Raw genomic sequence first — 13,710 nt, forward strand, 5'->3', positions numbered from 1 at the left:
TACACACTAGGCAGCGATCATTACATTATACAGGTCACTGTCCCATACAAACAACCCCGTCACACTTACATGACACACAAACTCATAAACTGGGACTCTCTCCGCACTACTCGGGCGGCCCGCTCTGACACCCCTATTTCCGATATCGACACCTGGGTGAAATCACTCCAGGATGACGTCCAATGCAACACAAAACTCATTGAAACCCCTGCAGAGACCCCTACATTAGACACCCGACTGGCCCACCTCTGGGAGGCCTCTCGCAGCCTCCTAGAACGGTGGAAGAAGAATAAGCTAAACAGGACACTTAAAAAGCGGCTAGCCGCGCTGCAAACCCAAATCCAACAACATTCTGAGGAGCTGTGCCGGTCCAACTGGGGCCAGATATGCGACGGCATTGCTGGGAACCTGTCCACCAAGCGGGCCTGGCAGCTCCTCCGCCACCTTATAGATCCGACGCAGACAAAAACAGCAACACAACACCATGTAACAAGACTCGTCCACGCACGCATGGACAACCCTGACAGCCTTATAGATACACTTCAAAAAACCTACACCTCCCCAGGCACACCAACTCGCTTACCTCCCTACACAGGGCAGCCCAACCCCACACTCGACACGGACATAACGGAGATGGAAGTCAGAGCGGCCCTCCTGACTCTCCGTACCAGCTCCGCACCTGGCGCCGACCAGGTAACCAAATCTATGCTTCGTAATCTGGATGATCAATCCATCACACATATTACGGACTACTTCAACCAGTGTTGGAGGGAGGGCACCCTCCCCCAGTCCTGGCGTCATGCGAAGGTTATTTTCATACCCAAACCCAACAAACCACTTACACTCCAAAACCTTCGCCCGATCTCGCTAACCTCATGCCTCGGAAAGCTTTTCGAGCATGTAGCATTATCGAGACTCACACAATACATGGCGGAAAACGACCTTTACCCTCACAGCATGGTGGGCTTCCGCCCCCATTTATCCGCGCAGGATGCCATGCTACAACTTACGCACGACATTTTCGACCCCCTTATCCCGGGTCACACAAAGGCAGTCTTGGCTTTGGACCTCTCCAAAGCCTTTGATCGCGTAGAACACCATGCGATCATGACTGCTCTCTCGCCACTGAATGTGGGTGCACGTACGTACACCTACATTCAAGCATTCCTGACCGACCGCACAGCTCAGATACACTTTGGCCCACTCACCTCCCTCTCTTTTACTTTACGGAGTGTTGGCACCCCGCAAGGGTCCGTTCTGTCCCCCTTTCTATTTAATATCACCCTAATCCCCCTGGCCCGACAATTGGCAATCATACCCCATCTCAAACACACCCTCTATGCCGACGACATCACGCTGTGGACTACCCACGGCAGTGACGGTGGCATAGAGGACACTCTCCAATCTGCAGCCACCCTGACCCAAAATTATGCTGCCAGTATCGGTCTTTCTTGCTCACCAGAAAAATCCGAACTATTACTCATCAGACCTCGTAATCGCTGCTCCCCATGCTCCCCCATCACGATCGAGCTGGACGGACGCCCAGTGCCGGAGGTTGAAACCCTCCGAGTACTGGGACTCCATATCCAGAGTGATGGTAAAAACACCACCACCCTGAAGAAACTCAAGCAGATTGCAGGTGCGATTTCGCACCTCATTCGCCGGGTTTCAGCCCACCACAGAGGCATGAAGGAGCGCGACCTATGTCGCCTCATCCATGCCTTCGTCCTCAGCCGTGTGCTTTACACAACCCCATATTTACACTTATCCCGACACGATACTAATGCCCTAGATGCATTAATACGCAAGGCGTACAAAGTAGCATTAAAACTACCCATTAATACACCCACAGACAGACTACTCGGCCTGGGCCTCCACAACACTATCGGGGAACTTGTAGAAACCCACCGACAGGCGCAATACATTCGCCTGACACGAACATCCACTGGGCGGCACATCCTGGACTCCCTCGGGATCCGGATACCGGCCAACGACCCTACACAACTCGCCACCCCACGCCACATCCACCGGGAGCTGCTTATTAAGCCGCTCCCGAGGAACATGCATCCACAACACCACGAGGCGCGCCGCCGAGCTCGAGCTAAGGCGCTCCATCGCTATTACGGCCCCGAACCGGACGCCGTATGGGTGGACGCCGCATGCATGGGAGAGCAAGCGGTTGCCGCCGTGGTGGACTCCTCCCTCTCCCCACTCATCACACTACCCCTCCCCCCACACACTTCCCCAGAAGCTGCAGAGGAAGCTGCGATTGCCATTGCCATCACCCATACGGAAGCCCGGTACATAATAACAGATTCAAAAACAGCTATACTAAATTTTGCACGAGGCCGAGTCCATGTTCCTGCTTTTTGCATACTGGACTCGCCCGTTGCACCTCCACCCCGCCATGTGGAGCTGATATGGGTGCCTGCGCACTCCGGGAATCCCGGAAACGAGGCTGCCAACCTTTTAGCCCGAGGTTCTATTAACCGGGCTCAGGTGGCCTCCGATCCGGGATTCACGAAGGAGCGCATGCACTCTTTCAGCGATCTGACGCAGGCTTATAGAGCAGCACGTCAGATCTACCCCCCACCTCACCCATCCCTAGACAACAGGCATGCGACACTGTGGAGGCGACTCCAGACCCATACACTCCCCTCCCCTGTCACCCTATCCCATTACCATCCCTCTTTCCCCACGCCCGCCTGCGCCCTCTGTCCCGAACCGTTCGCATCCGCCATCCACATCCTCTCGCTTTGCCCGGCGGACCCTCCCCCGCGGGGCCTGGAGCACCTGACATCGTGGGAGGACTGGGAGACCGTGCTCCGCTCTGAGGACTCGGCAACGCAGACCATCGCGACCAGCCGGGCTGCCAGTGTTATGGACCTACGGAACATAAACACTTGAGTGGACTACGGTCGTGCGGGGGCCCAGGGGCCTACGTGGCCCGAACACCTCTGTTTAAATAAAGTTTTTAACAACAACAACAGCATACTAATGACGCTCACAAACTAAAGGTCGATCTACTAGTCTTGGTACGTTTGTCGTTATTGCTCTGGCCGAGTCATCACTTACAAAGGGCGAAATACGGAGCCAGAAGGGAAAGGGCCCATTCTTTGAATGGGTGGCCAGACGTAAAGCCGTACTTAGGCAAATTTCTCGCAACTTCAAGAAGGCTGCAGGCACACACGACGTTCGTCTGGTATTCTCAGCCCCTAACATGCTGTTAAAGCTCGTTGGTAGGATTTGAGCTAGGAGCAAACAAAGGCGCCCAGCAATACATAAGGAGTCCCTTCATTAAACGTTCCACCTGCATTGTGAATGGTGGTGGTAACAATTTTTAAAAAATTCTGCTCAGGTAAGCTCTGGCAGGCCCGAGTCCAAGGATGGCCCCTCGAAAGGACCGACCCTTTCGGCCCAGGCAATGAGGGCTTTTTGTAGTTTTGGATCTGGCGTTCTCAGCAGCTCCTCCCACGTCTGTTGTGAGGGAGCTGGCAGGAGCGACCTTGGAGGGGGTAAGTCCTCGCACCCCCAAAGAATATGATTTTGGGTAGCCAATGTTTGATTTATGCAGTTTTGATATATTGGGTTCCGTTTCCCGTTAGTAATTATGGCCAGCCAATGTGGGCTGGGGAACGAATTAGTTTCGATTCAACGCAGGATCGAGGCTTGTGTTCGCGCGAGGCCTGCGTTTGAAGGCGGATAGATTCATGCATTGTTCATGCTCATACGAATAACGTGCGGAAAACTTTGCATCGACCAGGCAAGCGACGCGCAAACGACGGCCTTGACTTAAAGTGAGCGACGAATGCGCACATTTGGTCTCAGTGCGTGTGGACGTGAGGAAGCGTGACTTCGGGAGATTCTAGGCAAGATCAACGACAGCGCGTCTCGGTTGGTTTTTCGTACATGCATTTTATCAAAAAGAATGTCCCATCTATATCCGCGAGGAGATCACATGCTTCAACGCTGCCGAGTACGACTTGATAATTGCCGCTCTTTGACTCGAGGTCATTTTGTTACGTCGTGGTTATTGTGATGGTCTCATGTTCATAAACTGTTTACAGTAGTGCTCCTCCTTGTCTTTTCTGTGTTTGTTTGTTGCAATGTTATCCGCTAAGGTACTCTAGTTAGAACGCAATACGAACTAACCTAATAGACACTCCTGCTTAAAATAGGTGACATCACAATATACAAAAATACGGCCGAAACCCCCTTAAAGGCAGTTATCGTCGTGGGAAGCATTACACCGGGTGTGCGTGTGTGTTTCTATCTTTTTTTTTGTAAGGTCCAAATTGTTTAAAAATTGCCTGTGGCAGACAGCACGATTCTATCCCTTGATCTAAATTACTCGACGAGGCTGCCATAAGTTGTGCGAAAAATCAGTATGCCTAATTAAATAAGTAACCTAATAACCCAGCTAACTTATTATTTAAATATTTTACGGCACATTTTTAAATCTACGAATTATAGCCGGTGAGTTCGCAAAGCTTAACCACTTGGAACGAATTAATTCTCTTGACTGCACCAGTTTCATGATATTCATTTTCAATGTGTCTGACGAAATGCATTAACGTTCCAGTTACTTCTTTTAGGGGAACCCTGTTTTATGCACTGAAGCACAGTTTCCCCTCCTCGTGACAAGCAGTCCAAACGCAGTACTGTCGCGTCTGCTCGGCTGCCCGCGCATGCGCACTCGCGCACCCGTGCTACGCGACGTGCCACACGTGGTGATCATCTCAAAGAGCTGGTTGGCGTTGGCAACGATTGGAGTATGCGTATACGATTGTGGCCTAATCTCCTTTTCCTAAATTGATTAAATCATCAGGATTTACGCACCAAAACCACTATCTGATTATGAGCCACGCCGTAGCGAGGGACTCCGGATTAATTTGGACCACCTTGGGTTCTTTAAAGTGCACCTAAATCCAAGTAAACGGGTGTCTTGGCATTTCACCCCCATCGAAGTGCGGCCGCCGTGGTCGGGATTCGATCCCGCGACGTCGTGCTTCGCAGCCCAATACCATAGCTACTGAGCATCCACGGCGGGTCAATGTCTTTTTATTAGCCTTCTGTATAATGTCTCTTGCTTAGTTTTTCTCCCAGGGCGAAAACGACTACTAAAAGAAATGTGGGGTAAGCCCGCCCCATCCGAAGACATAACGGGCATAGAACGCCAATCAAAGATAAAAGAATAGGGGTCGTCGTTGCCGACGATCCAAAAAAAATTTAGTAACATAAGCCAATAAAATGGGGGAAAAAGCTTTTCGGAGCTAAAGCCATTGAGTGAAGACGAAGTGAAGGGAGGCGAGGTATAAAGGGACAGAGCGACAGCACTTATTCACAGAGTATCCTGCTCCTGAGGATTAAATATAGATACATGGTTCGGCAGTGATGGGCATTCATCGTGATTCTGCATGTTTATTTGCAGACATGGAATATGAGCAGCAGCCAGCTTCAGCATAGGAAGGTATAAGTATAATGTCCCGTTGAATGACTGGGTCCAAGCATTCTAGTAAAACATGCTCAATGGCCTCAGGTTCAGAGTAGAGAGAGTGTCCCCGCGGTATGGGCAAACCTACTTCCGCTCAGCCATGTTTTCATTGGTAGAGTGTTCGTACGCGATTTGAAGAATGACTGGCACTTTTTAACCCTCTTTAAATCATTTATTCCTTGTCCTCCACGCTGTGTCAATCGATATATAGGTTCTAGCGTGAGTGCATCAATAAGGTCCTTGCATAATTTTTTTAAGAAACGCTGCTCAAATATGTGACAGAAAAATCTGATAGTCGACATCTTGACAGAGATGTTGACAGAGGTGTTGATGTGGAACGAAGAGCTACCACTAGATACGTACGGCGCCATTTTTCTACCAGTTTATACCACGAAAATGCCTCACCACCAGACTATGCTCTTTGGCCTGCCCGGCTTGTGAAAAACGCATATGCAGGTAATACATTGCAAGCTGATGTCAGTACGTGAAAAAAAAACTCCGCCATGGTTGCTCAGTGGCTATGGTGTTGGGCTGCTGAGCACGAGGCCGCGGGACCGAATCCTGGCCACGGCGGCCGCATTTTGATGGGGGCGAAATGCGAAAACACCCGTGTGCATAGATTTAGGTACGTTAAAGAACCCCAGGTGGTCGAAATTTCCGGAGTCCTCCACTACGGCGTGCCTCATAATCATAAAGTGGCTTTGGTACGTAAAACCCCATAATTAAAAAAAATCGAGACATATTGAGCGCAACGAACTATTCCCGTACAATATGGTTGGTTTCAGGCCCTTGCTTTCAACGCAGGATGTCATGCTCCTGCTCAAAACACAGATAATCGACTCTCAAAGCAAAGATGTAAAAGGGGTCCTCGCACTGGATCTATCCAAGGCATTCGATACAATTGCACATGACTATATCCTTCACGAGATATCGACCTTCAACTTAGGAGTTAAATTCTTCTCCTTCGTTGCATCCTTCCTCGAGAGCAGGACGGCGGCGATAAAGTTGAGGCAATCAGTCTCGGAATATTTCACACTCGGAAACAGGGGTACTCCCCAAGGGGCAGTTATCTCACCCCTTCTGTTTAATATAGCAATGCGCAAGTTGTCGGAAAGCCTTGCAGCAATTCCTTACGTAGGTCATGCATTATATGCTGACGATATTACAATCTGGTGTCCTGGAGGATCGGAGGCTACGGTCGAACAAGCTCTACAGGAGGCTCTGGATGTTACAGAGTCTTTCTTGAAAGGTACGGGACTGGCACTCTCGCCTGGAAAGTCGGAACTCCTGCTGTACAGACAGGCTAGACGAGGTGCTAGGGGACTCACCCCACTCGATCAGGTGCCCATTAGCGTTCGTGCCAGAGATGGGCACACCATCCCGAGAGTCGACTCTATCAAAATACTAGGGCTTTCAATAAACTCAAAGGGATGCAACGCTAAGACTATAGCCCAACTCACCACGAAAACTGAAAACATTATTAGATTAATTATGAGAGTGTCCAACAAGAAAAGTGGCATAGGCGAGGATATACTCCTTAGGGCTCACCATGCTTTCCTCATCAGCCATGTCATTTACATAGTCGCGGCCCTCAATTGGACGAAAACAGAAATGGATAAATTAGACACGCTTATGCGCAAAAGTATCAAAAGGGGGATCGGCGTGCCAATCACGGCTAGCACAGAGAAACTCATGACATTGGGAGTACACAACACAACTTCGGAATTAATAGAAGCACAAAGATCAGCACAAATTATTAGATTATCAAACTCCAAAGCAGGCAGAAAACTTCTGGATGCGGCAGGCCTCCGTCCTAGCTTCAACCAGGGAAATATCACGCAACTTGATATTCAGACAAGGAACTCCTTTATTGTAGACCCTTTTCCAAGAAATGTCCACCCCCAACACAATAAAGGTCGAAGGTTAGCGAGGGCTAGAACTTTCCTAAAGAACATATCCGGAACGGAGACCTTTGTTGACGCGGCGCGACACGCCAGTGCCAACAGGTTCTCCGTAGCCGTAGTCGATGACAGGGGAGAACTCCTCTCGGCAGCCTCGCTGAAAACCTCCTCGGTCGATGTTGCAGAACAGGCTGCTATAGCTCTCGGATTACGGGACTCAAAACGCACTACGGTGTACACGGACTCCCGAGCAGCTGTTAGAGCGTTCGCATCGGGATTGATAGCCAAAGAAGCAGCCAGGATTCTAAACGGCAAACACCCCTCTGACATTGTTCACCACATAGTCTGGTTCCCAGCTCACATGGGACCAGACGTATTACCGGGTCACCTGAACCCCAATGAGATAGCCCACGACCGTGCGCGAGGTTTTGTATGCCGCGACGGGATGGTGTCTCGGGAGAGTTCGGGAGAGCTCGTCCACAGTGATCCACTGGTTACTTTTCATGAAATCACCTCTCATTACAGAGGGAATAGGCAGAGTTTTCCTTTCCCCCATCATAAACTCAACAGGCCACAAGCTAGCACGCTTCGCATGCTCCAGACAGGGTCCTACCCCTCTAGGGGCTTTTTGAACATCCTCCACCCGGACGTCGATCCACTCTGCCCAGATTGTGGCACTGAATTTAGCTCATTGAATCACATGCTCTGGCAGTGCCCTGTGTTACAGGATTTTGATACAGAAGAAGACTGGACGAAGGCCATCACAGACCCGAGGCAGGACGTCCAGCTCCTGGCTGTCCAGAGGGCCCGTGAACGAGCGGAGAGGCATGGCCTCTCTGTTCCGACATGGGGCTAGCCAATGGCTAGGTAGGGACCTGCAGGCCCCCGCTTAGCTCCTCAGGACCCCAATAAAGTCGTTTGCTGCTGCTGCTAAGTACGTGAAAACATCACAGAAAGTGTCGGGCAGTACAGACAAATTCATATGGCGCTACCTGATGGAATTACAGTGCTTGAGGACTCGGTTGCATTCAAGAAATTTCAGTCCTATTGTGTCGGCAAATATGGGCTGACTCGTTTTTAACAATTTTACTCTGTGTTGGTTTGTGCAAAGAAGCAGTGAAACCTAATGTGGCCTAATGACTAGAGCATCAGGCTGCTGCGGTAGGGGACCGAGGTTGGATTCCATGGTCGAGCACGCTATTTATTTTTATTTTTTTGTATGACCGCATCAGCAAGACAGCAGCAGCATCCACGGTCAGCCCTACCCCCCCCCCCCCCAAAGTGCGGGAGTCATCAAAGAAAACTTCACTTCAAAAGAGGGCTCTTTAGTTTATCATTTTGAATATAGATCCGGCCCATATATTGAGGGCAACGCTGTAAACTTCGATATAGACTGTTTTAGATTGCGGATCATGGCACAAAAGCGAAACGATACCCTACATACTCAGCGAAAAAGCAGCACAACAAAAGGGGGCGCGTTGTAGTTGGTTTCGCGAGTATACTGTGCAGCGCAGTCATGTTTCGCTCGTGGAATCGTCGGTTGTGTGCGTTAGTTTCCACGCGCGCTCGGCGGAAGTGCGCTCCACCTCGCTGCGAGTCACGATAAGCATCCGCGACCGCCTTCCCGCGGTCGCCTTTACAGCGGGGCAGAGAGCACGCTAAAACAACGTAAGATGACCCGTAAGCTGTTGCAGGGCGGTACTCAGATAAGATGGGGGGGCCGCGCCGGAGGACGGAAACGGCGCGAGCAGCGCGGCAATTAACGACGCCTCTCTCCAGGCCGACGGTTCGTCAAATTTGCTATCTGGCCACGGAGGTCCACGACGCTATAAGGGCTCGGCCTATGGGGGCCAGGAGTATATTGTGGGCCCGAGAGCGTCAGAGGTGGCGAATTGCCCCGGCGGACGAGGACGCCCGATAAAAGATACTCGTGCTGTACGGAACCGGTCGACATGAAAGGAGCTTCGCTAGGGCATTAGCCCTTGGAATGGAACATCGAAAAGGAAGAGAGGCTGTTCCAGCGAAGAATGGCCTAAATTTTCAAAAGACTTGAGTACACTATAGGGGGCGCGATTAAAATAGTGTTTTGGCCACTCTACGGCCCAAATCAGACAAATTTCTTCCGTTCCACTGAGTCACGGTTGATCACACAGGTTTGGTTCTCCACTCTGCTTCTATGAGGAACGCCACTCCCGCTAAGGCTGAGCAGGTAGCTATCGCCCTCGCTCTCTTTGACGATTCTAAGTAACAGATCTACACTGACTCACGAGCAGCGGTCGGGGTCTTTGCGTCCGAATCGGTATCAGTTGAAGCAACTCGAATTTTAGGTCATAGGGATATTTCTCCTCACACAATCATCTGGTGTACGCCTCACCTCGGATCACATCTGGCCTCCATGGCCAACCTCAACGAGATCGCCCCACGTTCTACTCAGTTTTCATGAGATCAGCAAACATTATCAGTTGAGCAGGAGGGTCTTCTCCCTTCCTCATGAGAAGCTCTCTAGAGCATGCTTCACACCAGGTCGGACCCTAGTCTTTATTCCGACAGCCAGTTCACCGAAGAATTTGATCCAACGTGACGAGATGTGGCGCCGCTTCTACGTTAGATCGCATGCTCTGATACTCCCCTCCCATTACAGAGTCCTCAACACACGACCGAAGAGGAATGCAGCTCCATGCTCATGCTCATCCATGCTCAGCAGCTCAGACCTACATAAACTCAGGCCCGTCCCGAGGGCCCACGACGCGGCGGTGAGGCTCAGCCTACCCGTCCCAACGTAGGAGCACGTGTTGAGCAACAGCCAGTATAGTCTCGAGGCGCATGCCCGGAAACGCGGAACTAAACACGCTTACAGGTTTCACTCGTGCGAGCCAATGCTTTGAGGCGCTTGGCACGCTAGCAGCATCGCAAATGCACAATTTCTTTATAAAAAGGTGAACCCGCGCACTTTATTCGAGCTGACGATGAAGGTATCGAATCTACAAGTCGCGTTCGCCGCGGAAATTTGCTCCGCGTCTGTCATGGTGCTGTGGCGCCGAGGCGCGTTTCCACGGGGTCGAGGAGCTTGTGTCTTGTGATTCAACGCGATTTCATTCTTCATAAACCTTCAGCTTGCTCTGCAAGGTCCACCGCGGAGTCTAAGGGACGCGTTCGTCCCCGAATTCTGCAGCGCGTCTCTCGTCGTAGAGCGCCATATTGACTTGTTGGCTCGAGATGGCTTCCCTCTCACCCATTCGCACAGGGCGCGGGTATCTGCGTAAGCACTGTGTTGTTGCTAGCCGCGTATCCAAGCATGCCCTTTCAATAATAATTTTTTTAATGTTGGCTGCGAGCACAACATATGTCCGGTCTGTTTCCCACCTCTCTTCGTTTGCCCGTTTTTTGTCGTCCTGCCCAGTTCCTTAGCTACCAATCTGCTACAATTTGCCGGCTTCTCGGTTATTTTTGTCGCGCACCAACGCCAACTTGCTCTTTGCGACGACTTGCACGTGCGTCACGTGTCGTAGCGCGTGCGAACATGCGAGTGCGCCTGTATTTATTTGCAGGAGTGAAACGGGGGTAAGCCACACCACTGTCTTTCGCGTCATACCTCTCCCTGGGCGATTACCGCTCTGCGCTAGACAATCATCAAACGACGCCTTCTTCCTGGTGATATCTATGTGTCGATGTCTCACGGTGTCCATACACATGTACTACTGTTCCCACTTCGGCATAGCTTGGGAACGGTGTAGTGCACAAACAAGCATTTGCATGGCATTAAAGTTGTGATCTGTGCGGGGCACACACATAAACATCTTGCATGAGATATTACGTTGCACATGGGAAAATATTAAATACAACTGCGGGCATCGCATTTAGTTTTATAGCATTGGATCAGTCGCTGCTCGAAAGCATCGCTTCACCAACCTGTGGGTTAGATCTGTATATTTGTATTTATTACTCATCTTTGGCCTGACACCCGCCGTTCCTAAACCCTTTTCTTCCCAAATGCGCATCATTCTGAGCAGCGCAGACAATCTGCTCAGCCGGCAACAGTAATGTATTGGCACACGTTCTTGCTTATATTGAACTATGATGGTTGATCTTGACCGGCTTGATCGTCAGCTCGAAGGTATATTGAACTATAACGGTTGATCATTATAGAAGGCGGGCGCAGAATTAAATTAAGAAAAAGAAGAGGCTGCCGTAGAGTATTCTGTTTAGTGCGGTTGGCATGAAGCACAAACGCGGTTCGATTTTCATACACGCCATCGTTTATTCTTCTTGCTTTTCTTTTTTTATATTGCATGAGAATTTTTAGGATTGGAAGAACAAGTTCCGCGCAATTCCTAGCTCATAACTGCCGTTCGCAGTAAACCTTATTTGGTCTAAAAAGTATACATTTGACGGAGATTTGCCTGGCTGGGAACGAAAGATAAAATTCCGGTGAATGTTTACTGAAACCTGACGTACCACTAACATAGAGAAACATATAGGTAAAGAGCGGACACTCCTGCGCCCGAGCTAATGCATTGCCGGTTAGCGGCTGGTCAGACCGCTAATTTTCTCTTCCGAGATTTTGGACGCGTGGTTTAGCTCTGCACAATGCCTTAACGAGCTAATTGGTGAGAATCCATGATTACTTTGTTTAGCGCGAAACAACGGACACAAGAGAGACGACAGTACATGGCGCTCTGTGCTGTCGTCTCTCTTGTGTCCGTTGTTTCGCGCTAAACAAAGTAATTATGGGTTTAGCTCTGTTTTGGTTTCGGTTTCGATAGTGATGCTTCGATTCTGGTTTACCTTTGGCTGTTGAAAATGTTCAACTACGTCGTCCATATTGGCGCACAAGAGCTTTCATATTTCATTTTTAAGCATGCCGTACATAGAGGCGTAATAAACTCGCACATCGCGAACTTTTCAGCGGAAAGACTGCCAAGATTCTCGAAGAACCTAAGCAAGGCTGAATTAGCTAGTGTATATTAGAAAAATAATGCGATCAAACCTGCTTTTATTGCAACTGCCATTTTTGAGCCGCTTTTCTCAGTTGCGCACAATAGGAAGTAAGTGGTTTCATACAAAAAAAAATTTTATCTTGTTTACATTGGGAATTGCACAGAAAAAATACTGGATCACTCACTTGAGAAAGGCACAGACAGACACAGACCGCAACAAGAATATTTCAGCGATGACAAACAAAAATGAAGGGGTTTTACATGCCAAAACCAGGATCTGGTTATGAAGCACGCCGTAGTGTGGGACTGCGGAAATTTCGACCACCTGAGGTTCTTGAACGTGCACCTAACTCTACGTACACTGGTGTGTCCGCCCCATCGAAATACAGCAGCCTTGGCTGGGATTCGATCCCGCGACGTCGCGTTCAGCAGCCCCACACCATAGCCACTAAGCAACCACAGCAGGTGTCATGACAAGCAACGAGTCAAGTAAAACTGGCACCATGCGAAGCGGCCCAGGCGCATGCATCGAGCACATACAGTGAGCTAAACATCCTTCACAAAACGATCCCAAATGCGCATTAGACTGCTCGAGCCGCACCAAATAAAACGTTTGTGTCATGGTACGGGTGAGCTATAAATAACAAATTCTGTGCTTTACACTGAAGGTGTTGCGAGGAACTTTTGGAAAATTACGCGTTGTAAGTAATGCACTTGCTCTTCCGGAAAAGACGGGGGCAAAAACAAAAGGGTGGCTGCACGATAAACGGGCGCCAGGGCTCATATTCTATGCTACACGTGCAAAATGCTCTCACCCAGCATAACAAACGTCTTGCTAACAATATTCTTAACGCAAGAAACAGCAAAATCCTTTCTGCAAACAAAAGGAAACAACTTACTGCAAAAGCGAGATGACGCAATGAAAGGAAGGAAGGAAATCAACTTTATTCAGGTCCTGCAGGCCACGAGAGCTTTGGGCTCTCATGGAGCGGGCGTCTCCCACGACGGAACCGGGAGGTTGAGTTTCCTGGCGGCGTCGTGGACCTGCTGGACAGCCCAGAGTTGGGGAGCGAGTTCTTCGCTCCGGATTGCTTTTTCAAACTTGCGCTTGTCCGGTTCGGAGTTTATGTGAGTTTGCTAGCACGGCCAGAGTAAATGATATACGTTAAGGGATGTATTGCAATTGGTGCAATAAGACTTGTCGTAGAGCTCAGGCATGTAATGGTGTAATCTGTTTTGCGTGGGGTATGTGTCTGTTTGTAGCATTCTGAGTGTAACCGCTTGAGCTCGAGTGAGCGTGCGGTGTGGCGTGCTATATTGTCTGCGTTGTAGGTAGTAGTGTTTAGTGATTTCATTGTATGTAGTGGGCGCGTCCTTA

At 49.9% G+C, this 13,710-nt stretch overlaps 1 protein-coding gene across 1 annotated transcript; it reads left to right on the top strand.

Annotated features, from left to right (window-relative positions):
* Positions 1-917: 917 nt before the first annotated feature.
* On the top strand, positions 918-2,972 carry LOC142568390 (uncharacterized). The gene has a single exon (XM_075678387.1). It carries the CDS (start codon positions 928-930, stop codon positions 2,905-2,907), a length of 1,980 nt encoding a protein of 659 aa, XP_075534502.1. The 5' UTR covers positions 918-927; the 3' UTR covers positions 2,908-2,972.
* Positions 2,973-13,710: the final 10,738 nt, after the last annotated feature.

Source organism: Dermacentor variabilis, unplaced genomic scaffold (assembly GCF_050947875.1).
Source record: "Dermacentor variabilis isolate Ectoservices unplaced genomic scaffold, ASM5094787v1 scaffold_18, whole genome shotgun sequence".
NCBI lineage: Eukaryota > Metazoa > Arthropoda > Arachnida > Ixodida > Ixodidae > Dermacentor > Dermacentor variabilis.

Bases quoted from the DNA above. Each gene is read 5' to 3' on its own strand.
- LOC142568390 (XM_075678387.1), top strand. From the start codon at position 928: ATGGCGGAAAACGACCTTTACCCTCACAGCATGGTGGGCTTCCGCCCC.